The sequence below is a fragment of the Phocoena sinus genome, chromosome 11 (genome assembly GCF_008692025.1).
Source record: "Phocoena sinus isolate mPhoSin1 chromosome 11, mPhoSin1.pri, whole genome shotgun sequence".
NCBI lineage: Eukaryota > Metazoa > Chordata > Mammalia > Artiodactyla > Phocoenidae > Phocoena > Phocoena sinus.
Genome location: NC_045773.1, coordinates 71,026,836 through 71,049,038, shown reverse-complemented (window position 1 = coordinate 71,049,038; position 22,203 = coordinate 71,026,836). Strand labels below are relative to the sequence as shown.

The 22,203-nt window shown below is 47.5% G+C and overlaps 1 protein-coding gene across 1 annotated transcript; it reads right to left on the bottom strand.

Moving 5' to 3' along the window:
* Positions 1-1,851: 1,851 nt before the first annotated feature.
* TAF8 (TATA-box binding protein associated factor 8) lies at positions 1,852-22,003 on the bottom strand. Its single transcript, XM_032650190.1, has 8 exons — positions 21,886-22,003; positions 20,953-21,109; positions 18,526-18,624; positions 18,117-18,179; positions 16,611-16,735; positions 14,220-14,370; positions 12,635-12,777; positions 1,852-5,756 (listed from the first exon to the last, which is right to left on the bottom strand). Exons 1-8 carry the CDS (start codon positions 21,928-21,930, stop codon positions 5,613-5,615), a joined length of 927 nt encoding a protein of 308 aa, XP_032506081.1. The 5' UTR covers positions 21,931-22,003; the 3' UTR covers positions 1,852-5,612.
* Between the last annotated feature and the right edge of the window lie 200 nt (positions 22,004-22,203).

The following is a 22,203-nucleotide window of genomic DNA, read 5'->3' as shown; positions in this document are numbered from 1 at the left end:
TGGCAGTGGAATAACGTTGTCGTTTATAAGGCACAGGTACAGACGTTCTCATTAAATCCTCCTGACGAGGTATCATCAGTATTCATTTTATGGAAACTGGTTTGGACGCTTAGGGATTTGCCCTAGATCTCACAGCTGGTGGGCTGTGGTCGGGCCATAAGTACCAATATCACCGAGTCTTGTTTTATTGAACCACATGCCTCTAAGTTGAGCGACTTCAGGATTCCACAAAAACAAAGCCCAGGAAAGCCAGTTCCTTTTACACTTGTCCCCCACCCCGGCCCCCGGCCCCCAAAGCCAGGCCACTTTGTTACTGGTGTTTCAGTTAACTGCACTCATCACCTTTTAACTGCCTCGTGGTTAGAAACAAAGGAAAGGGGCATCCTCATCCCCAGGCCGGAGCCGGGAGGGACTGCCGTACACTTAGGAGATGTGAAAACCCAGTGCAACGTGTGGATCTTATTTTGATCCTGATTCAAACCAGCCAATTATTAAAAAATAAAATAAAAACATCTTTGAGACAACTGGAAAAATCCGAATATGAACTGGATACTAGGGGATGTTATAAAATCACTGTTCATTTGTTAAGTGTGATATTGATATGGTGATTATGTTAAAAAAAGAAAGTCTTAATCAACCCACATAAATATGCCCCCCATACAAAAACCTAATTTTTGACAAAGGTACAAACATCGTTCAGTGGAAGAAGGGTAACTTTTGATCAAGGGTGCTGGATCAATTGGACATCCTCAGGCAAAATAGTGAACTCAACCTAAACCCCAACCTTATAAAAAAATTTACTCAAGGGAATTCCCTGGTGGTCCTGGACTCCATGCTTCCACTGTAGGGGCCCGGGTTTGATCCCTGGTCAGGGAACTAAGATCCCTCAAGCAGCTTGGCCAAAAAAAACCAAACCAAACCAACCAAACAAAAAGATCCCAAAAACCTTAAAAAAAAATTACTCAAACTAGATCAAGGCCTAAAACATAAAACTTACATCTATAAAAATATTAGAAAAAATGCAGGACGTAGGGCTCAACCCAAAAACAGTCGATAAAAGAAAAAATAAATTGGATTTCATCAAAATTAGAAACTATTGCTCTGCAAAAGATCCCTGTGAAGATAATGAAAAGACCAGCTTGTAGAGAAAGTATTTGCAAACCACACGTCTGACAAAGTTCTTGTATCCAGAATATATAAAGAAATCTAAAAACAAAGAAGCAAGCCAGTTAGAAAATGGACAAAAGATTTAAATGGATAATTAACCAAAAACGATACACAGACAGCAAAAAAGCACATGAAAAGAAGTTCAACATCTAGGGACTTCACTGGTGGCGCAGTGGTTAAGAATCTGCCTGCCAGTGCAAGGGACATGGGTTTGATCCCTGGCTGAGGAAGATCCCACACGCTGCAGAGCAACTAAGCCTGTGTGCCGCAACTACTGAAGCCTGTGTGCTCTAGGGTCCATGCTCCACAACGAGAAGCCACCGCAATGAGAAGCCACTACAATGAGAAGCCCACGCACCTCAGGGAAGAGTAGCCCCCGCTTGCCGCAATTAGAGAAAGCCCGCGCGTGGCAACAAAAACCCAACACAGCCAAGAAAAAAAGATGTTTAACATCTAGCCCTTAGGGAAACGCAAATTAAGATCACAATGAGTATTGCCGCACACCTATCAGCATGGCTAAAATTAAAAAATAAAAAAAAAAGGTAACACCAAATGTTGGTGAAGATGTGGAGAGACTGGCTCACTCGTACACTGCTAGCAGGAACGCAAACTGGTACAGCCACTCTGGAAAAGAGTTTCAGTTTCTTTTAAAATGAAACATACAGTTACCACAGGACCCAGCAGTTGCATTCTTGGGCATTTATTCCAGAGAAATGAAAACTTATGTTTACATAAAAACCTATACACAGATGTCTATAGCTGCTTTATTCGTAATAGCCCCAAACTGGAAACAGCCTAGATGTCCCTCCTTGTGTGAATGGTTAAACAGACATGGTACACCCATACTTGGGATACTACTTAGCAATAAAAAGAAAGGAACTACTGACACACACAACCACCTGGATGGCTCTCACTCGCTTATGCTAAGTGAAAAAAGCCAACTTCAAAAGGTCACAAACTTTGATTTGATTCCATTTATATAATATTTTTAAAATAAAATTATAGAGATGGAGAACAGAGCAGTGGCTGCCAGGGGGTAGGGATGGGGAAGAGGTGAGAGGTGGATGTGGTTATAAGGCGACAGCATGAAGGAACCTTGTGGTTATGGAAATGTTCTATATATATTTTAATTTTTATTGGAGTATAGTTACAATGTTGTTAGTTTTTTTAAAATAAGTTTATCTGCTACATTGTTCTTTTATAAAAATATGTTTTCTTTATTTTTTTGACTGCGTCGGGTCTTAGTTGCAGCACATGGGATCTTTCATTGCGGTGTGGGCTCTTCACTGTGGTGTGCAGGCTTCTCTCTAGTTGTGGCGTGCAGGCTCCAGGGTGCATGGGCTCTGTAGTTTGCGGCACGCAGGCTCTCTTGTTGAGGCATGTGAGCTCAGCAGTTGTGGCGCGCGCGCTTAGTTTCCCTGCAGCATGTGTGATCCTAGTTACCCGACCAGGGATCAAACCTGCATCCCCTGCATTGGAAGGCGGATTCTTAACCACTGGATCACCAGGGAAGTCCCTACAATGTTGTGTTAGTTTCTGCTGTAAAATAAATCAGTTATACATATACATATATCCACTCTTTTTACTACACACACACACACACACGAAATGGTGGAATCTGAATAAGCCCTGTGGATTGTACCAATGTCGTTTTCCTGGCTTTGGTATTATACTACAGTTATTCAAGATGCTACCAGTGAAGGAACTGGGTGAAGGGTACATGGGACCTTCCTGAACATTTTTATTTTGGGCAACATCCTCAATCTATAATTACCTCAAGAAAACCTTTAAAAAGTCTATCAGATGCATAACAACATATTTACAGATTACGTGACATAGCTCTTAGATTTGTTTTAAAATATACTCTAGGAATAAAAAATAAAAGAAAAAAAGTAGAAGAAATAGATGAAACAGAAAAGATGTTGATAGGTGTTGAAGTTGGGTGAAGAATACATAGGGAAAGTATATATACTTTCCTCCCTAGTTTTGTGTTTGCAGACTTCCCAAATAAAAAAAGTTTTAGACGGTTGAAAAGGGTACTCTGTCCAACATAAGGGCTAAGCCTTACTTATTCGTATACAGCTTTACTCACTGCTATAACATTTGCATACAAATTAAGTTCAAAGCTTATAATTCTGTTTCATTTACAAAGTTTTTATTATGACCTTTTATTAAGAGCTCATAAATCACATGCTTAATCTGGTTCTGTTGACTACTTTTTCCCTCCATGATTCCCCCAAAGTTATAAAAAATAAAAACTTATAAATAGCCATGAGGATTATGCACAGTCTTTACACGACAGTCAGGTCAATGTTTCAGGTTGTCCGACCATCTCCCAGTGTCTCATGCAGAACTGAATTACAGCAGCAAGGCCTCTGAAATCTCAACAGCAGAAAGGGAAATTCTTTTCCAAATCCCACCTCATCCCTTAGTGTTACAGGACTCAACAGGTGCTTGTTTGGGACAGTAGCAGGAGGAATTTCTGGGATGACTGCTCCCGGGAGCGGGTGAGAAGAGCAAGCCGGGAAAGTTTCAGCCCTGCACGTGCCATGGCTCAAACCTGGAGCTATATTTAAACTCAACAGGCCAAGAATCACCAGGAGCCAACTGACAAGCTGAGAGGGGGTCAGCAGAGGCCCGATCTGACTACTTTCAACTGGAAGAGTTTCAGGTCACTACAAACCAAAAAAACTCTTATTTGGTGCAGAGCTGGGGAATCCGATTTTCTCACTCAGTATCCTCTCTTCAGGTGCTGACGAGCACCACTTTCCTTCCAGCCAGTGGGATGAAATGCTTAGAGAACAGTGAGGCCAGAGGAGCATGGAGCCTGCTGTCAAGTCACCGGGTTTTTCGAGTTTTCAAATTCACCAAGAGGACGGAAGGTTAAGAGATGACTGTGGAAGCCGAGTATCAGAAGAGCTCAGTATGGACCTTAGGACACTAACCCAGGATTCTCCTCCTTTACCCTGTGTTAACCTCCAGGTGTCACTGGCATTCCTCTTCCTCCAACTTGGTTTTAAAACCTCTTCCTTTGGAGAACGGTCAAAAGGTATCAGCTTGCCCAGCATCTTTCGTTTTTGGTTTGTAGGGCACATCAAGGATAAAGAGGCAAAGAGGCTGGACAGATTCAGACCTGCAGGCTCTTCTTGGCCCACTTCTGCCATAAGGTGGGCACATGGCCTTCCATCCACGCCAACTTCCAGCAGACCGAACAGGTTTCTCAGCTTTCAGAACATGAGGCTAAGCCCGGCCTTCAAAATCTCATCCCCGCCACCTCTCACCCCCCAGCAAATCCTTTTCCTACTGCATAAAACCAGTGATTCCTCCATCAAATCACAGCGTAGTATATCCACTGATGTAGGCTCTTGTCAAAGAAAATCTCTCTTCCCAGGATGGGGCAGCACTTGGTTGTTCCCAAGCACATGGTCCACAGAGGGACAGTAAATGATAAACCCTTCAGGAGAGGGTGCTGCCCTGCTTTAGGGAGCTTTCGTCAGACGCTGACGAGAGTCAGTACTGCCTTTCATTCTACTCCACACGCATCTGCTTATGCCTCCTGACTCCTGCCGGCCCCACACTGAGGCTGCGATGGGTGGGCCTCCTGTTTCCAACATGTTAAAGGAGGGAAAGTCACCTTCGTCAGCTCTACAGGGCACGTGGAGCCCAGGTGAGGTGAGAAGTAAGGAGGTTCTAGGATGATAAAATAGGTGCCACAAACTGTCAGTCAATAAAAGGGGTCAGGATATCCTGAAATACAAACTAAGCAAAGTCTTTCCGGCAGTGAGCAACGCAGGCAAAGAGACCTTTCTTTCCTGCCACCTTCCCTGGTCTCCCAGGTTTCAAGGAATCAAGTTCCATGACTATAAACGAAGTCACTGGCTGCCCCTGTGCCCCACGGTATGGCCCGGCTGATTTAAAAAGCCTCATTGTTACCATCGTATCTTCGTCAACCCAAACGTCCAGTGAAAACAGGTAATCTTAATAGAGAGTTTGCTATTAAAATCACGCCCGGTCACACCCTAGAGCCTCGGCTTGTCCCCGAGGTGGCCACCCTCTTCTTCCCTCGAGTGGCTTTAACTCCCCCAGGAGGGTGGCATCCGCGTCTCTCTACAAGGCAGGCTTCCTTCTCAGCTCATGAGAGGGACCTAGAAAGAAGAGGAATCCATGGAGCCCGCCTGGTGGGGGCCCCAGCTGCTCTCCTTCTTGCGGGGGAACAACTGCTGGGCTGTGAGGGTTGGTCCCTGGGCTGCAGGATGCTCAACCTCCATGCAACAAAAGGTACATGCGGGAGATGAGGACGGAGAGGAAAGGGGAAAATATTCCCCTCTCACCAGAGTAGCTCTCCCCAAGGTTCAGAACCACCGGTGAGCCTCTCTTTTCTGCCAAGGAGCAGAGAAGGCCACCTCGGTTGGCCAGGGAGGCCTCTCTGCACCCTGGCCTCCAACTCACTTCTTCCTGCGGATCTTGGGTTTCTTCACAGGCCGCAGATAGGGGTTATCGATGATGTTCTCCTCCCCGTTCCGGCTCCCCGACAAGGAAGGGTTCTGCTGCAGGACAGAGGTGTTCTCCTTCTCGGCTCCAGAATCATCCTTTGAGCAAAAGCCAAAATAAAGCAAAATACCAAATGGCATAAGGAAAGAGATCATGCCCACGGTAAGAACTACTGTTAGCATCCCTTTCATTGAGAAATTAGAAGCCCAAGCACCACCTTCTGGCTAATGTGCCTCTCTCTGCCCCAGACGAAAGGAGGCCAGGCAGCGGCTGCTATCAGAGGAAGGCGAGAGCACCAGCTTTGACACAGTGGAGCACAGAACACCAGACCCTGAACCTCTTCAGAGGCAGGGACAGGACACAAGGAACAGAGAACTGGGAGGGGCAGAGTCAGGGGCTACAATTTAGACGCTTCAGGGAGGACGCCCAGCCTGTGCGGAGTCAAAGGAAAAGAGAAGTGGCTCCCGATGCCCTGCAGGACTGAGAGGTACAGGACTGAAACAAACCACGTGCATAGGGCACCCCCGGACCAAAGCTCACGTAAATCATAATCGACTTTCCCGCAAATTCTCAAATATCTGGTACTTGCAACATGGTACAAATGATCATATCCCAGCAGAGGCCAGAAACTGCTCAAGCCCTGCGAGCTCCCACGAGGGCAAAGCAGCACGTGCGGGCACCCACACAGGAACATCATCCCAAATCTCCACCTGCAGCCCCTGGATCAGGCCTTTTGCTGTTCGTTTTTTGAGGAAAGTGATTTTGGAGAAAAGCTTATAAGTTTGAATATATTCCATATGATCTCAGTTAAAGATTTTTAAAAAATCACAGTGGGATGTAGACATAGAAAACAGTAATATGTTAAAGTTTTACAAACGGCTTCTGGAAATATGGGTGATTGATTCTCCTTTCCTTTTTTGCACTCTCTTCTATTTTCCAAGTTCTTTAAAATGAGCAGAAGCTGCAGGCGAAGGGGATAAAAATCACACGAAGCAGCTCAGGCCCAGGGGGCTACAAGGGACCAGAAGCAGCTGGTTGGGCTGCGCCCCCTGGTGACAGACCAGTGGTTCTGTCACTGGGATTCCCGTTCTGGAACTTGAGGCAAGAGGACTTGACCTCAACCAGGAGATATGCTGTCAGAAGACAGCGGGACAGTGGACAGATGGAAGGTTCTCCCATAGGGACCACTGGCCTAGGACGGCGGCGCCAGTCTGGGCTCAATGAGACTGAAGAAAGCAATGACTTTGAGGTTCGGCTGCGTGCCCTCTCACTGCCCATCAGCCCTGTTCTCCCCAGAGACCCAGTTCATCCAGGGCCCCTGTGCTTTCCCTCTCCAACACCCAGTCTGGTGGCACTAGAGTCACTGTGGACCTCCTGGAGGCTCTCTTGAAAGCGAATACCCCAAGATCAGCCTGGCTGGCTCGTGCCAGACTAGGTGCCGGACACAACGTCTGCCCACACCCAGACCTGCCTTGGATACCAGGCTCTGACCTTTCTGAAGTTCTTAACGGCTCGGTTTAGTAGCTCACCCCTACCTCCCTCCTCTCATCTCTCTACAGGAAACGCCCAACCTTCAAAGTTACTGGAAGTTCAACTGTGCCTTAAGTGCTTCCTGAGATGATCAGGGTGGAGGGGACCCAGTCAGGGGTGCCCTGGGATCACTGCTGGAGGCTCCCCCCACTCAGCTCGCTATACCTCATGAGGCCAGGACTTGGGGCACGAGTCATGGGACAACAGGCTTCTCTACTCCCAAGGAGAGCTTCTGGAAATGCCACTTTCTTTGCTGTCTTTGGGGACAGGCAGCCTTGAGATGGGGAGGGACAGGAGGAGTAGACAAAAAAAGTAAAGTACTAAAATGACTGAGATTTGTAAAAAAAAGGTGGGAGTAGAAAGGTCTGTCAGGAGCGACCTGGGCCGGGAAAGGCCAGACTCAGGGCACGTTCCTCATGCACCCCCCTCATGCACCCCATGCGCCCTGGGTGACTGCATCCAGCCTCACAGCCTCTACCACCACTTCCACAGCAGCATCCCCCACTTGAACCTCCCCAGCCCTCACATCTCCCTTGACTTCCAGGCCTGCACCGCCACTGTCGCTCAACCACCTGCCATCTCCACGTGGCGGGCAAGCAGGCATCTCAAATTCAACGTGCCTATAACTAAACCACGAGCACAAACAGCTTCTCCCACTGTCTTCCCGTCCTGTCCTCCCAGCTGTCCAAGCCCAAAACTCTGCAGTCACTCCTGCTTGCTTTCTTTCTCTGGCATCCCACAGCCAATCTGTTGGGAAAACTTCTTGGCCTTATCTTCCATATACAGGCAGAATCTGAGCACTTCCACTATCTCTACCGCGACCCCCCTGGTAGGACCTACCAGTGTCTCTTACCCGGATGGACAACAGCCTCCTAACTGGCCTCCCGTCACAGTCCCTCCTCTGCCTGTCCCATTCTCACCAGCGCAGCCAGTGCTCCTTGGAGAAGTTCAGACCTGCCTCTCCTCTGCTCCACACCCTCCCAGCACTCCCACTTCATCCAATGAAAAGACAGCTCTTAAAACTGCTCACAAGGCTCCACCTGACCTGATCTCTCCCTCCCGTCCCCGTCCCCACCTTCCTCAGTCACACCTCCACTCTCCTTTGTGCTGTTCCCCAGGGCCTTTGCACTGGCTGTTCCCTTTCCAGGACACCCTTCCCCAGAGATCCACATGGCTCACTCCCTCACCTCCTGCAAGACTCTGCTCAGACGTCACCTTCTCTGTGATGTGTATCCTGAGCACCCTATTTAAAACTGAAACCTCCACCCTTTACCCTGGATCCTCCCCTACTCAGTTTTCCCCCCGTAGCACTTTCATCTTTTACATACTATACAGTGATGCATTTACGTATTACGTCTATGGTCATTCCCCCACTGCCAACACACGGGCTCCCGAGATGCAGCTGTTGTCTTTGTTCTGGTCACTGATGTGTCCCAAGCACTCAGAACAGTATCTGGCACTTACCAGGTACTAAACAAATACTTGCTGAGTACATGAATGGTACATTGTTCAGAAAAGAGTAAAAGTTGAGACACTGGGATTGCCTGCAGAAGGCAGCTCGTTGAAATGTATGAGAAAAGAATCCTCTGATACACCAATTTAAAATGAATAGCCCTGGGACTTCCCTGGTGGTCCAGTGGTTAAGACTCCACGCTTCCACTGCTGGGGGCGCAGGTCTGATCCTTGGTCAGGGAACTAAGATCCCACGTGCTGCGCAGTGTGGCCAATACATAAATAAATAAAATGAATAGCCCCTTCATGTTCCTAGATGGAGTAACCAGAACCAAGTTAAACAAAGTAACTACCTAGCAACAGTCGTTGACAGTTGTGACCTTGATAGATAAAAAAACAATTTAAAACACCAGTTATTGAACTTACCGTAACAATGTCTGTAAATGCTAAAGACAGAAAACAATGTAAACATCCACAAGGGACTGGCTCACTAAGTCCACACAATGGAACAGGAGGAAGCTATGCGGAGGGATGAAGCAGCTCCTCACGTACAGCGTACAACGACCACCGAGATATCGTGCAATGACCACCGAGATATCGCCACAAAGAGAGCAAGCAAGGGGAAAGAACTGTTTGTGCTTAAAATAACAATTAAAAAACATCTCTAGAAGGATTCACAAGAGACTGGTGACACTGGTTGCTTCGTAGGAGGGAAAATGGATGACAGGGAACAAGGACAGGTGAAAGACTGTCACCATACATCTTTTCGTACATTCTGAGTCTTAAACATATGATTGTATTTGCCAGTCCAACGAAATAACAAGCCCAACTGACTGTCATAAATTGTTGCTGGAATCCTTTTCTTGCAGTCTTTTTATTTATTTTGTACAGAAGAGCATATGGTCATACAGCAGGGGCAGGGGCAGTGGGTGCCATGAGCTGCCCTGTGCCAGGCACCTGATATGGATGAGCTCATTTTACCTCAGGCTCCTCACTTCCCCCTGAGGGAGGCGTTCCTACTCCTATTTGCATTTGTGAGGAAACAGACTCAGATGCTGGGTCATGAGCTGGAAAGTACCCTGGTCTGGATCTGAGGCCAGGCCAGTCTGACTCCGAGGCTCAGACCTTTCTACTCTTCCAGTCTGGCTTGGCCTCAGGCAGTTCCTGACATCCTTTCGGCCTCGGTTCACTCACCGCCATGACCTCACCTATGTCATTACATTACCCGGGGTTTTAGATAACACATCTGCAAGCCCTTTAGCTGCTTTGTACATATAAAGGGACGGTGATGTTTGTTTAGAAGACTCCGCCTTCTCATAAGGTGGACCTCATCTTAGTCCGTGCCACAATCACCATATCTCAGACCAAATTAACTGAGTCCAAAACAGAAGCGTAGAATGACAAAGCTCCCAGCCCTGATTCTGAAAGGAATAATTCAACATTAAAGAAATGTGTATTCAGGCAAGGGAGACCTTCAGCAAATACTAGAGTCAGCCCTGGCACTCTCCCCCCGCATCCTGGGGCCTCACACCTCAGAGAACACGAGGAACCCTCAGTCCAGCTACAGCCACTGAGCCATCCCTTGCTTAAAAGCCAGGGCCAACCTTAAGGGATGGATGAATGTGGTAACCTGACTCTTAGGGTCCTGTAAGCTTTAAAGGCATTAGAGCTTCAGCAGGTCTGTGACTCTACTTGGCATTTTCTCCCCTGATGCCTGAACAAGAGTGGGTCTTATCCTCTTACTTGCCGAGTATAATACAGCGTAACCAGAAAAGAACACCCACCAGTTTCAACGAGCACACCTCCCCGCCGACCTTTGTCTCTGTGCCCACACATTTTATCTCCTATCCTGGCTCTGAAATGTCCACAATAAGGCTAACCCCTCCTTTTGGGCACTAAATCCCATGCCCTCTCCCTTGCCAAAGATCATCATTCCAAAACGTTTCTTTCTCTCCTGCATCAACTTTACCAGATCATTTTCATCAGCATACAAACATCTTGTTATTTATCTTAAAAAACAAATAAGGGACATCCCTGGCAGTCCGGTGGTGAGGACTCCACGTTTCCACCGTGGGGGGGTCCACGTTTGATGCCTGGTTGGGGAACTAAGATCCCCCAAGCTGCAAGGTGCGGCTAAAAATATCAATACATAAAATTTAAAAATAAAAATAAAAAACAAAACACCTCTCTGACCTCCTTAATTCTTCCCCTTTAGTTACCGCTCCATTTTCTCTCCTTCCCTTCACAGCAAAATTCCTTGAAACCGTGGTCTACGTTAATGGAACTTTCTGTGATGATTTAACTGTTCATATCTGCGCTGCCCAGTAGGGTAGCCACGAGCCACAGGTGGCCATTGAGATGTGGCTGGTGTGACCAAGGAACTGAATTTTTAAAATTTAATTTACATCAATTTAGACTTAGATAGCCACATGTGGCTACTGGCCACTGTAATGGACAACACAAGTCCGCACTCACCGACTCCGGTTCCTCTCTTCTCTTTCTCTTTGAATTCACTTGCTCTCATTCTTCCTGAAATTGCCATTGTCAAGGTCACAAACTGCATGCCCGCTGCCAAATCTAATGGGCAACATCTCAGTCCTCACATGACTGGAACTAACTGCAGCTCCAGACACAGCCGATCACCCTCTTCTCCCTGAAATGCCTTCTTCCCTTGGCCTCCGGGACGCCGCAGCCCCCCACCCCCCCACACCCCCTCCCTGGTTCCACCACCTTTCCCGCTGTGCCTTCTCCATCTTCTTGGCTGGTTCCTCATCTCCTCACCCTCTGAACAGCGCAGAGCCCCAGGGCTCAGTCCTGGCACCTCTTCTCTATTTTGTCCTCACTCGCCCCTAGGCACTCACCTGGTCTCATGGTTTAAACACTATCTACGTGCCGAGGACTCCCAGGTTTGCATCTCCTGAGCCCAAAAGCTCCTTGAACTCCAATGCGCCTGTCCACCTTCCTACCTGACCCCACCACCCGTATGTCTAATAAGCATCTCAAACTTACCTTGTGTAAACCTCTACTCCTGGCTTCCCTGCTATACCTGTTCCACCCAACCGTCTCGCCTGTCTTGGCTGAGGGTACTTCCATCTTGCCTGTTGTTCAGGAAAAAACCCTTGCATTTATCTTTGACTCTTTCTCTCACATCCACTCCTTCAGTCGCTTCTGCTCCGAAAATAATCTAGAATCTGACCAAATAATCCACCTGTGTCTTCACCTCTACCACCATCTCTCAGCTTCTTGCACCAGCCTCCCGACTGGTCTGCTTCTGCCCTCACCCTCTGTAGTCCACCCTCGACCCAGCAACCTCACCGATCCCGAGACCCTCCTCTGCTCAGTATGTCCAGGGGCTCCCATCGTACTAACAAAAAGCCCAAGTGCTTAGGTACCCTTAAGACCTGACTTCCCCAGGAGCTCTCTGACCTCGTCCCCTGCTCTCCTCCCCGCTTTTGCTCATGCCACACTGGCCACCCTGATGGCCTTGCCATTCCTCAGCATAACAGCACCCACCTCAGGGCCTTCGCATCTGCTGTTCCCTCTGTGGGGAACGCTCTACTCCCAGATACGTGCGAGCCTTGTTCCCTTCAGGTCTTTACTCACCTGTCACCTTCTCAGTCACCCAATCTAATACCACATCCACCAGGCCCGTACCTACTCCCATCTCCTAATTTCTCACTTTTCCTTAGCTCCATGAGGGCAGGACATTTTGTCTATCTTGCCTCCTGCTAATTCCCTAGCACCTGGCACCTGCCTGACTCTGGCAGGTGCTCGTTCAATATTTGTTGAATGAATGAATGGATCCCCAGGACACAGACTTATCCCTCGAGCTAGAGATCGTGCCGCAATTGGATCACCACAGGCCCATGATGCAAGTCCCTAACATGGGGCCAGAGACCTGAGGTAGGTCCTGTCCAATCCGCAGGGTGATAGGCAGAGAGCAGCACGGGCTACTGTGGGGGGCGTGCTGAAGCGGGCAGAAGGCAGGACCCACCGTGTTGATGTGAAGAGGGAGGTTCTCTGTGTCTGTCTGCTCATCCTGCTCCGAGGAATCCGTCTCCTCCATTTGTTGCATCTCCAGCTCAGACGGAAGAAGAGCGGTCAGGTAGGGGATGGTGAAAGGCCTGGCAGCAATCACTGGGGGATTGGAAGAGAGGCCGAGAGCCTTAGGACAGATCAGCGAGCAGCAGCGAATGACAGTGATGGCTAACACGCTCGAGCGCTTAGCACAGGCCAGGCAGTGTCCTACAGGCTTTACGTGTTATCTTTAATTCTCGCCTCCACCCTATTAAGTAAGTACAATTAACAACCCCATTTTACAGATGGGGAACCTGAGGCCCGGAGAGGTTACGTGACCTCCTCAAGCACACCGGAAGTGGTGGAGTGGGATTTGAACTCGGGCAATATGACGGCACAGCCTACTTTTACCAAGTACCACTAAAATCAGAGAGAACTAGGGCTGAATCCTAGCAAAGCATCAGCTTAGTGATCTTATACCCAAGGTCAGTTAACCCCCCCAGCCTCATTACTAGAGCAGGGATATGGATCCCTTCAACCTGAAGGACTCAAGTCCCGATAGCGGACTTGAGAACTCTCTGCATGGAAGTATATCCACTGAGCTAGAGGGCACTTCAGGTACATGAGTGACCCAATTCCTCCAAAAAGCACCGAGGCTGAGTAGGAGAAATTATTAAATAAATAAATAAATAAATAAATAAATAAGTAAATAAATAAATAAATAAATAATAAAAAGAAAGTCTCTGTGCATACTTCCATGGTAGAATGTCATTATCAGGAGACACTCTAAGATTATTTTTAACATGGCTCAGATATGGAGACAGAAAGAGCTAGGTTTGAATGCTATCTACTCTCCGTGTGACCTTGGGCAAATTACTTCATTTCTCTTCTCTCTAAGCCTTGGCTCCTGGAATGGTGGAAGTAACAGTTCCTAACTCAGAGGCTCACTCGAGGAGCTCATGAGATAACGTAGGGAAAGTGGGCAGCACAGTGTCTGGACTTAGTAACTTAGCCGCTGCGGTTCCGGGGCAAGGCACAGAGCGAGAATCCAACAGGAGCTTGCTGACTGAATGAATCATCTAAACCAATCTCCCTCACTCCCCTTTGGAAACACTGAGGCCTGTGGAGAGGAAGACACTTGGTCACACAGTGAAACGATAGTGCTGAGATGAGAAATTATATGGTGAGTCCTGTGAGAGGACGTAGTGAAGGCAAAGCCTGGCAGAGGTTCTTTAACTGCCCTGCCCCCTGCCACCAGGGTCCTTCTACCACCAGGGCTGCCCCTTCTGCTAATGAGCCTCTCTGATGCCTGGGGCTCAGTCACCCTCGAGGTAACCTCAACTCAATGCACTTCAAGTGCCCAATCCCAACAGAGGCCATTACTGTTTTGGAGTCATCAGTTAGGGACAGGCCCTTAAGACCTAGAAAAAGGAGCCAGAAATGAAGAACAAGTTCCACAAGACAAGGACAAAGCTTATTCGTTTTTTCCAATGACACAGAGAGAGAGGGAAGGTGGGGCGATGATCTCAAAGGACAAGCCAGGGTCCACAGAGGGGAGACACTCACAGGAAACGTGCTGACGTCATCTTTGAAAAGACTCTGGGTCTCGCCGGTCTTGGCCATAAAACGGGTGAGTGCCCGCTCCACGTCTCGTCTCTGGGATGCGGCCTTCTCCCGCAGGACCTGATAGTCCGACACAGGCTCACGGTACGTCTAAAGGGAGAACAGCAAAGACACTAGAGAAATACCAATGACTACACTGCCCTCCTCGGGTTCCTGCCTTGCTGTTGCTCTGTCCTCCCACCCTTTAAATGACCCCTACCGTCACTGAGAGCAGAGATCCCCAAGGGCAGAGGAAGGGCAGAAAGAAACAATATAACTATGATTAACATTTACTTTGAATCTTAAAAGTTAAGAAATATACAAACATTTACATTTACGTGATCCCGGGCCTTCATTTAGCTCCAGCAACAGCTGGACTCAGGCAATTCTCAGCCCCACACACCTGCTGGGGAAGCCCTGCCAGGGAAGCCCTGCCGGGGACCACCCAGGGGCCCTCAGTGTAACATGACAACAGAACTTTCTGACATGTTTGAAGTCTTCCCAAGATGAAGAATTTAACAGGATTCTGAACACGCTGGTTAAAAACATTAAAATGCAAGGTCTTACAATTATTTTTAAGATAACCGTTTGACATTTAAAAAGTTGGAAATTTAATAGGAAAATTTTAACGTAAGTCTTCAAATAATTGGTAGATGAGAATGAAAAAAATTAGTTTTATGATTTATTAAGGGCAGCCTAAGATCCCACCTATCTTTGTACTGTACCTTTTTCAACTATGACAGCTGTGAAAGTATCAAAATAAACTGAACTTAGAACCAGACCTCCTACTTCGTATTCCACCAGGTATTAAACCAAGATTTCAAAAATACAAAAGCTGTAAGGCTATAACATGGCTGCCACTAAAAAGGAGCACCAGTTTCCTGAATCCTTAATAAGGGTCAGATGATCTTTCAACGTACGTTGTTTTCGTACTGTGTTACGTTATAACAGTCACGTAAATGAGCAAACAAATACTGAAGTGTGTGCTTAACGCTGTACTGACAGACATATGCTACAAAAGAGCTAGAGACTGCTGTGGGTTGAATTATAGCCCCCTAAGAAAAAGACGTGTGGAAGGCCTAACCCCCAGGACCCCAGAATATGATCTCATTTGGAAATAGGGTCATTGCAAGATGTAATCAGTTAACATGAGGTCATATGAGTAGGGTGGTAAGAATCCGATATGACTGGTGTCCTTATAAGAAATGGCCACGTGAAGACGGAGATACAGAGAGAGGGCCGTGTGAAGAGGAAGACTGGAGTGATGCATCTACAAGCCAAGGGGTGCCACGAACTGCCTAGAAACCACCTGAGGCTGGGCAAAGGTTTCACAGGGAGCCTGCCGACACCTTGATTTTGGACTTCTAGCCTCTGGAACTACAGGATAATACATTTCTGTCGTTCTAAGGCACCGAGTTTGTGGCACTTTACAGCAGCCCTAGGACACTAATACAGGAAATCCTGGTCAAGAGCAATGGCCGCCTTGCAATGGTGGCTGACCACCTGCTCCTTTCCCCCCGTATCCTGAGGTGTGGAAAAATCTCCTGGAGGACTTGCCCCAACCCTGCATCGTGGCCATATTTGCACCAGGACGCAGTGTGGAGGTGGGGACACAGGAAGCGAGCAGAAGAGCCTCTGGGGACTCCTATGCACACTGTACCTTCCCAAAGGAAGGTGAAATTGCTAGAAGGCAAATTGGAACACGGAGGACATGTTCGGAGGACATCTGAACTAAGGAGGACAACTAGACTTGTCCCATACAGACCCAGAGCTCACAGTTACGATAAGTTCCATTTCATATTACCAAGTTTCATTTTTTGTTTTTTTTGGGGGGGGCCACACCATGCAGCTTGTGGGATCTTAGTTCCCAGACCAGGGATTGAACCCAGGCCCTCAGCAGTGAAAGCACGGAGTCCTAACCACTGGACTGCCAGGGAATTCCCCCAAGTATGTTTTAAGTAACTCTTTCCCTGATTTCAAAAATAACTCTTACCTATTATGGAAAATTTGGGAAACCCAGAAAAGCACACACAAAACAACAGTTACCTATAATCCCACCCAGAATTACTACCAGCATTTTGTGGAATGTGTCTTTGCTCTACGTGGCTAGGTACTTCTGTGTTTGGGTGGGACAGGCGAAACGGTGCCACTTTCAGCTTATTTTAAGTATATTTTGCCAGCAAACTGGAGTAGATAATTCTCCTTTGCCGAATTGTTTTCCAGTGAGGAAAGACATTCTGAGTTCTGAACTACCCTGTGACCAAAAAACTTCTGGACTCCAGTCTGACAGCCAGGAAAATGGAGTCTGCTTTTGCGTCAGTCACAGCCCCCAGGGTGGCCTTGTCACTCACCGGAGTTTTGATGTAGGTGTGGGGGTCGGGGAACTCGGGAAAATGGCTGGGGATGTGTGGCGGGTGGGGTCGGTTCTGTCCTGCAGTGAGGGCCTTGGGGGTCACCGGCTGATTGGTCACTGGAGCTGCAACAGAGTCACCGGCGGTTACTCTTCCACCCAAGGCCTCGCGTCTCTACCCACACCCTCCTTTTCTCAAAGTAAATCCTGGACCTCAATGTTCTATGCAACAGGCACTTTGTAATTCTACCAATAAAAGGCCTTTAATGGCCTGAGGACCTGAAAAGGTGCCTCCGCCCCCCAACAACACCCGGCACGGCATGACCTGGGGTGACATTCCCATCTACAACAATCCTGACTGCATGCCTCTTGGGGCGGTGAGTGCGGGGCTGAGACAAGCTAACTACATAAAGAGCAGGTTGAGGACCTAAGGAAGTTAGGTGGGCTGCTAACTCCTTTCAAGAACCCAGGTAACAAAGACAGACATGGAGCCAGGGTAAGTTAAGCGAGGGCCAATGAAAGCAAGAGGGGTTGAAAATGGCACCTTTCACTGCCACTTTGAGAGGAGCATCTTAAAACGATATCAGCTGGACTTCCCTGGTGGTGCAGTGGTTAAGAATCCACCTGCCAATGCAGGGGACGCAGGTTCTATCCCTGGTCCGGGAAGATCCCACACGCCGCGGAGCAACTAAGCCCGGGCACCACAACTACTGAGCCTGCGCTCTAGAGCCCGAGAGCCACAACGACTGAGCCTGTGTCGTGCTGCAACTACTGAAGCCCACACGCGCGTAGAACCCGTGCTCCGCAGCAAGAGAAGCCACCACAATGAGAAGCCCGTGCACCACAACGAAGAGTAGCCCCCGCTCGCCGCAACTAAAGAAAGCCCGTGCACAGTAACAAAGACCCAACACAGCCAAAAAAGAAAAGATGCCAGCCTGAAAGGAGTGATGGAAAAAAAAATCTAGTGAATTCTCCCGAGGTCCTGCAAACCCACACTAGTTACTCCAATCAACTCAGTTTATGGCACTCAGTGTATCTAAGGCAGAGATCATCAGACTTTTTGTATAAAGGGACAGGAAGTAAATATTTCAGGTTTTGCAAGCTGTGCAGCCTGTCACAACTACTTAACTCTGCCATTACTGCATGAAAACAACCATAGATAATAAGTAAACATGGCTGTGTACCAACAAACAAAAAAGTTTATTTACAAAATAGGAGGTGGACCACGTTAGGCCTATAGGCCATAGTTTACTGACCCTTGATCTAAGCAAGAACAAGCACTCTCACATTTTTCAAGTAGCATCGAGATGGTTCACCTTTCTGGTGACTGAACTTCACATCCTAATCTGACTAGCCCAAATAACGATTACATGGTAGGTAGCCCCAAATAATGGAAGGGAGCCTGCAACGAGGTAGTAGCTACACACCAATCTCTGCCCTAGTCAACCAATTCATTCCACCAGCATTAACTGAGCACTCCTGAGTACCTCAGTTCAGAGTCACTTACGGGCAGTGATGACCATCCTCTGAGACCGTTTTGCATAAGCAGGGAGAGTGTCCACATTGAAACCTAAGAAACAGGAGAACAAAAATCACTGCCCAGACCACTGGATACTGAACATGGAAGGGGAAGTAATACTGTGGTGAAATAGTTTAAACTCCCAACTCAAAAGCTTTGCTGCCGCTCAAAAGAAGCTCCAGCAGAATCCCCGAAGAGGGAGTTAGGAGGCCTCTTAAAGGGGTTCAGAGGAACTCTCTTTTGATAACTCTCTCAAGCTAAAAGCAAACCAGGAGACTCATGAGGGGATTTAAGAATGCTCAGCAGAGGGGGCTGCCTCCTGGGGACTCCTCTCTCTCTCTCTCTCATGCCTCCAACTCAGCTGCACTGAAGAAATGGAAACTGGAGGTGTACTCACCCATCTCGACAAGTGTGACCACAATATCTGACAGCGTGGGCTGCGTCCTGGCCGTGTGCTCACAGTAAGACTTGGCACTCCTCCCAATTTCTGAAATGTCTGGGAAAGGATCAAAGGCAGAAAGTCTTACTCTCAGTTCCCAAACAGTTAAACACAGAATTGCCATGTGAGCCAGCAATTCCACTCCTAGATATCCACCCAAGTGAATGGAAAACAGGGACTCAAACAGAGTGCATGATGTTCATAGCAGCACTACTTGTGCATCCATGTTCATAGCAGCACTATTCACAGTAGACAAAAGGTAGAAATAACCCAGTGTCCATCCACAGATGAATGGATACATAAAATGTGGTCTATCCATATAATGGAATATTATTCAGCCTTCAAAAGGAATGACATTCTGATACAAGCTACAACATGAATAAACGTTGAAAACATCATGCTAATGAAATAAACCAGACAGTCAAATATTTTAAGATTCCACTTATATGAGGTATCTAGAAAAAAACAACTCAGGGCTTCCCTGGTGGTGCAGTGGTTGAGAATCTGCCTGCCAATGCAGGGGACACGGGTTCAAGCCCTGGTCTGGGAAGATCCCACATGCCGCGGAGCAACTGGGCCTGTGAGCCACAACTACTGAGCCTACGCATCTGGAGCCTGTGCTCCGCAACAGGAGAGGCCACGACAGTGAGAGCCCCGCGCACCGCGATGAAGAGTGGCCCCTGCTCGCTGCAACTAGAGAAAGCCCTCGCACAGAAACAAAGACCCAACGCAGCTAAGTAAATAAAATTTATTTTAAAAAAAATTCAGAGACAAAAAAATTGATTAGGGGTTACCAGGAGTTGGGAGGAACGAGGAATGGGGAGTTACTGTTTACGGATACAGTTTCTGTTTAGAATGATGAAAAAGTTCTGGAAATGGATAATGCTGATGGTTGTACAACACTGTGAGTATATTTAACACTACTGAATTGTACACTGAAAAATAATTAAAATGGTAATTTTATGATACGTACATTGTGCCACCACAAAAAAAAAAAAGGTCTTATTATCTGGTTGTCAAGTTTTTGTTTCTTCTACCTGAAGCTGAACCTCTTTTCAGCCATGCTAAACTCCTTCAGGGGAAAGGGGAAGCATGAAGCTGGGCTCCATGAGTGGGTTTCAGAGGTAGACGGGCAGCTCCAGGAAAATTCTGAAATTGTGAATTTTACATACAAAAGAGCCTTTTTCTGGGATGGGTCCACAGGTCAAAACCATTTTCATAATAAAACGAGACATCCTTTGACTTTTTTAGTCTCATTCTCTCATGCAGTTTTCCGGAGGCTATGTCCCCTATGATGATGACATCATGGCTCTGCTGGATAATGGAATGTGTGCTTGTGCATTCTTAGGTTTTAAAATGTTCTCAGTTTTATTTTCTAATGTGACAAAAATCTCTATATATAGAGCCCATGTACACAAAATTCCTCGGGGTCCTCAATATTTAAGAGTCTAATGGGTTTTGATGGCTGCTTTAGGAAAACATTTGGTATCTTGAAGTTCCAAACATCAGCTGCAGAGAGTCACCTCAACCCAGATCACAACCTTCCTGGGGCAGCCCACATCTAGTGACTGATCAAGACCAGACTACAAAGGCAGGGCTTTGGGGGACTGATGTCAGTTACTCTGATGGGCAATAATTGCTCCAGAGCACCCCACTGAGTTGGCCAATTCTTTGTTTGGCCTGTACTGCAGCTCAACTTCTCTCTCTGCCTAAACTCTTCTCTCCCTTCCATTCATAGGGTTGATTCCGCCCTCAAACACCTTAAATACCCACAACCCTCATTCCATCCTCCCTCCAAAGGCCCAAAGAGGGAAATACAATGTACATGCACAAGCCTATGTGAGACCGTTCCAGGCTCCTAAACCTCAAGATACTTCCTTTCAAAAGAGCGTTTTTTTCTTTTTTCCATTTTCTAAAACTTATTCACCCTCACTCTTTGTATCACATAATATAGCATTTGATTATATAATGTGCAGCATCTATTTCACGGGAATTAATCCTGACTCTCCAATGAAACTGTAAGTTCTTTGAGCATAGAGAACAAACAGCAATAATAACAGCACCTACAAGTCATCGAGAGCTTACAACGTTCCCAGCTTTGACTGCTTTACATATACATCTTACTTATACTCAAAACTCCAGGAGGTACAAATTATTATTCCTTTTCACAAAGGAGGCAACTGAGGTTCAGGAGGTCGAGTGGTTAACCCAAGCTATTAGGTAGCAGAGTGATGACCTACACCCAGGTCTATCTGATTCTAAAGCCTGTAAGTCACTTAACAATGTTCTTCTTTTTCTTAAATCCTCTCTAACACTATCACAATGCAGGACACAGAACAGATGTTTGGTTGACTCGAGGAAGGCCTATTGTTTCCTGGTACTTACAGCTCTGCAGCATCTCTGTCAATGTTTCCACAGATGCTTTCTCAGCACTCTCAAACCCTGCCTCTGTCAGCAGGGAGCTCACAACCACTTGCAGGGTTCGCCTTCGGGCCAGATGGTAGTTATCAGCAGGGTTAGTGGACTGTTTACTTCCTGATCTCTGTGAATCAGCAGCCCAGAAAGAGAAAACGTTTTCATCCAGAGGACAAGGATGCAATCACAGAGTTCACATACTGCCAACGGCAAGCAAAGGTTCTTTTGCTAAATACTTATTTATTAGTGCTTAATAAGATGTGGTAGTCCCTGATGTTTAGACTTACAGCTCTTGGCCAAATGAGTAATAACTGAGCACCCCGGGGGCTCTAAATTCGGAGACAGCCTTTCTGCCTACCTAATACTTACAATTCCAATAACAAAACGGCTGTTTTCTACTTTCTATTTTAGCAGATTATCAGAATATATAGCTGAAGAAACACGCACGATGGGATTGAACTCATATCCATCTCCCAGAAAAAAAGTGACCTCTCTCTTGTTCCTTCCACCTCCACACCATTTTGCTAACGAGGAAAATTAAAACAACAAACAACACATGATGCTAAGTAGAGGACCTACAAGTAGGAAGTATTTTGAAACGGGAATCCCTCCCAACTTTGGCGAGCCAATAAGAAGGCGAAAGCGGCCTCGTTGCACCAATCAGGAGGTGTTCCGGGCTCCCAACCCCCAACAGAGAACGGGCCAATCAGTATACAAGTCCACCAACTCAGGAGGCAACCGCAGAGTCTCGAGAAAGGGGTCACGTACGACCTGAAAGACCCTCCTCCACTCAGAGCTCATGGTGGGGCTGGATTTCTGGGTATAAGATTGTAGCCCAGGCTAGGGGAAAGTTACAGAATGCCCCGACTCTCTCGGCTTCGGCCTCGCGCCTCCCGCCCTTACCGTTCCGGAGCTGCCAGCCCCGGCAGTGGCCGCCGCGTCGGCCATCTTGCTCTAGCGTACTGTGCATGAGCGCAGGGCAGGATGGGGCTTGTAGTCACCGGGCGGGGAGGAGCGGCTAGGGGGCGGGGCGACACGCGCCCCTCTGGGCTTTCCTAGGCCCAGCGGGGTCGGGAGGGTGTGTTGGTTGACCCCGCTCACTTGGCCTTCTGTGAGCGGTGCGTTCAGTAAGCCCCGGAAGTGGCCAGGAAAATGAGCTCTCGGTTTTACACCTATTTTGAAATGAAGTCGCTTTTCGTAAAAAGCATATCCCTGGAACAC

Coding starts and splice junctions, on each gene's coding strand:
- TAF8 (XM_032650190.1), bottom strand. CDS start 21,930: ATGGCCGACGCGGCGGCCACTGCCGGGGCTGGCAGCTCCGGAACG. Junction 16,736..18,116: donor GAGGATGGTCATCACTGCCC/GTAAGTGACTCT, acceptor ACTCTGTTGCAG/CTCCAGTGACCAATCAGCCG. Junction 12,778..14,219: donor CGTCAGCACGTTTCCTGTGA/GTGTCTCCCCTC, acceptor CCAATCCCCCAG/TGATTGCTGCCAGGCCTTTC.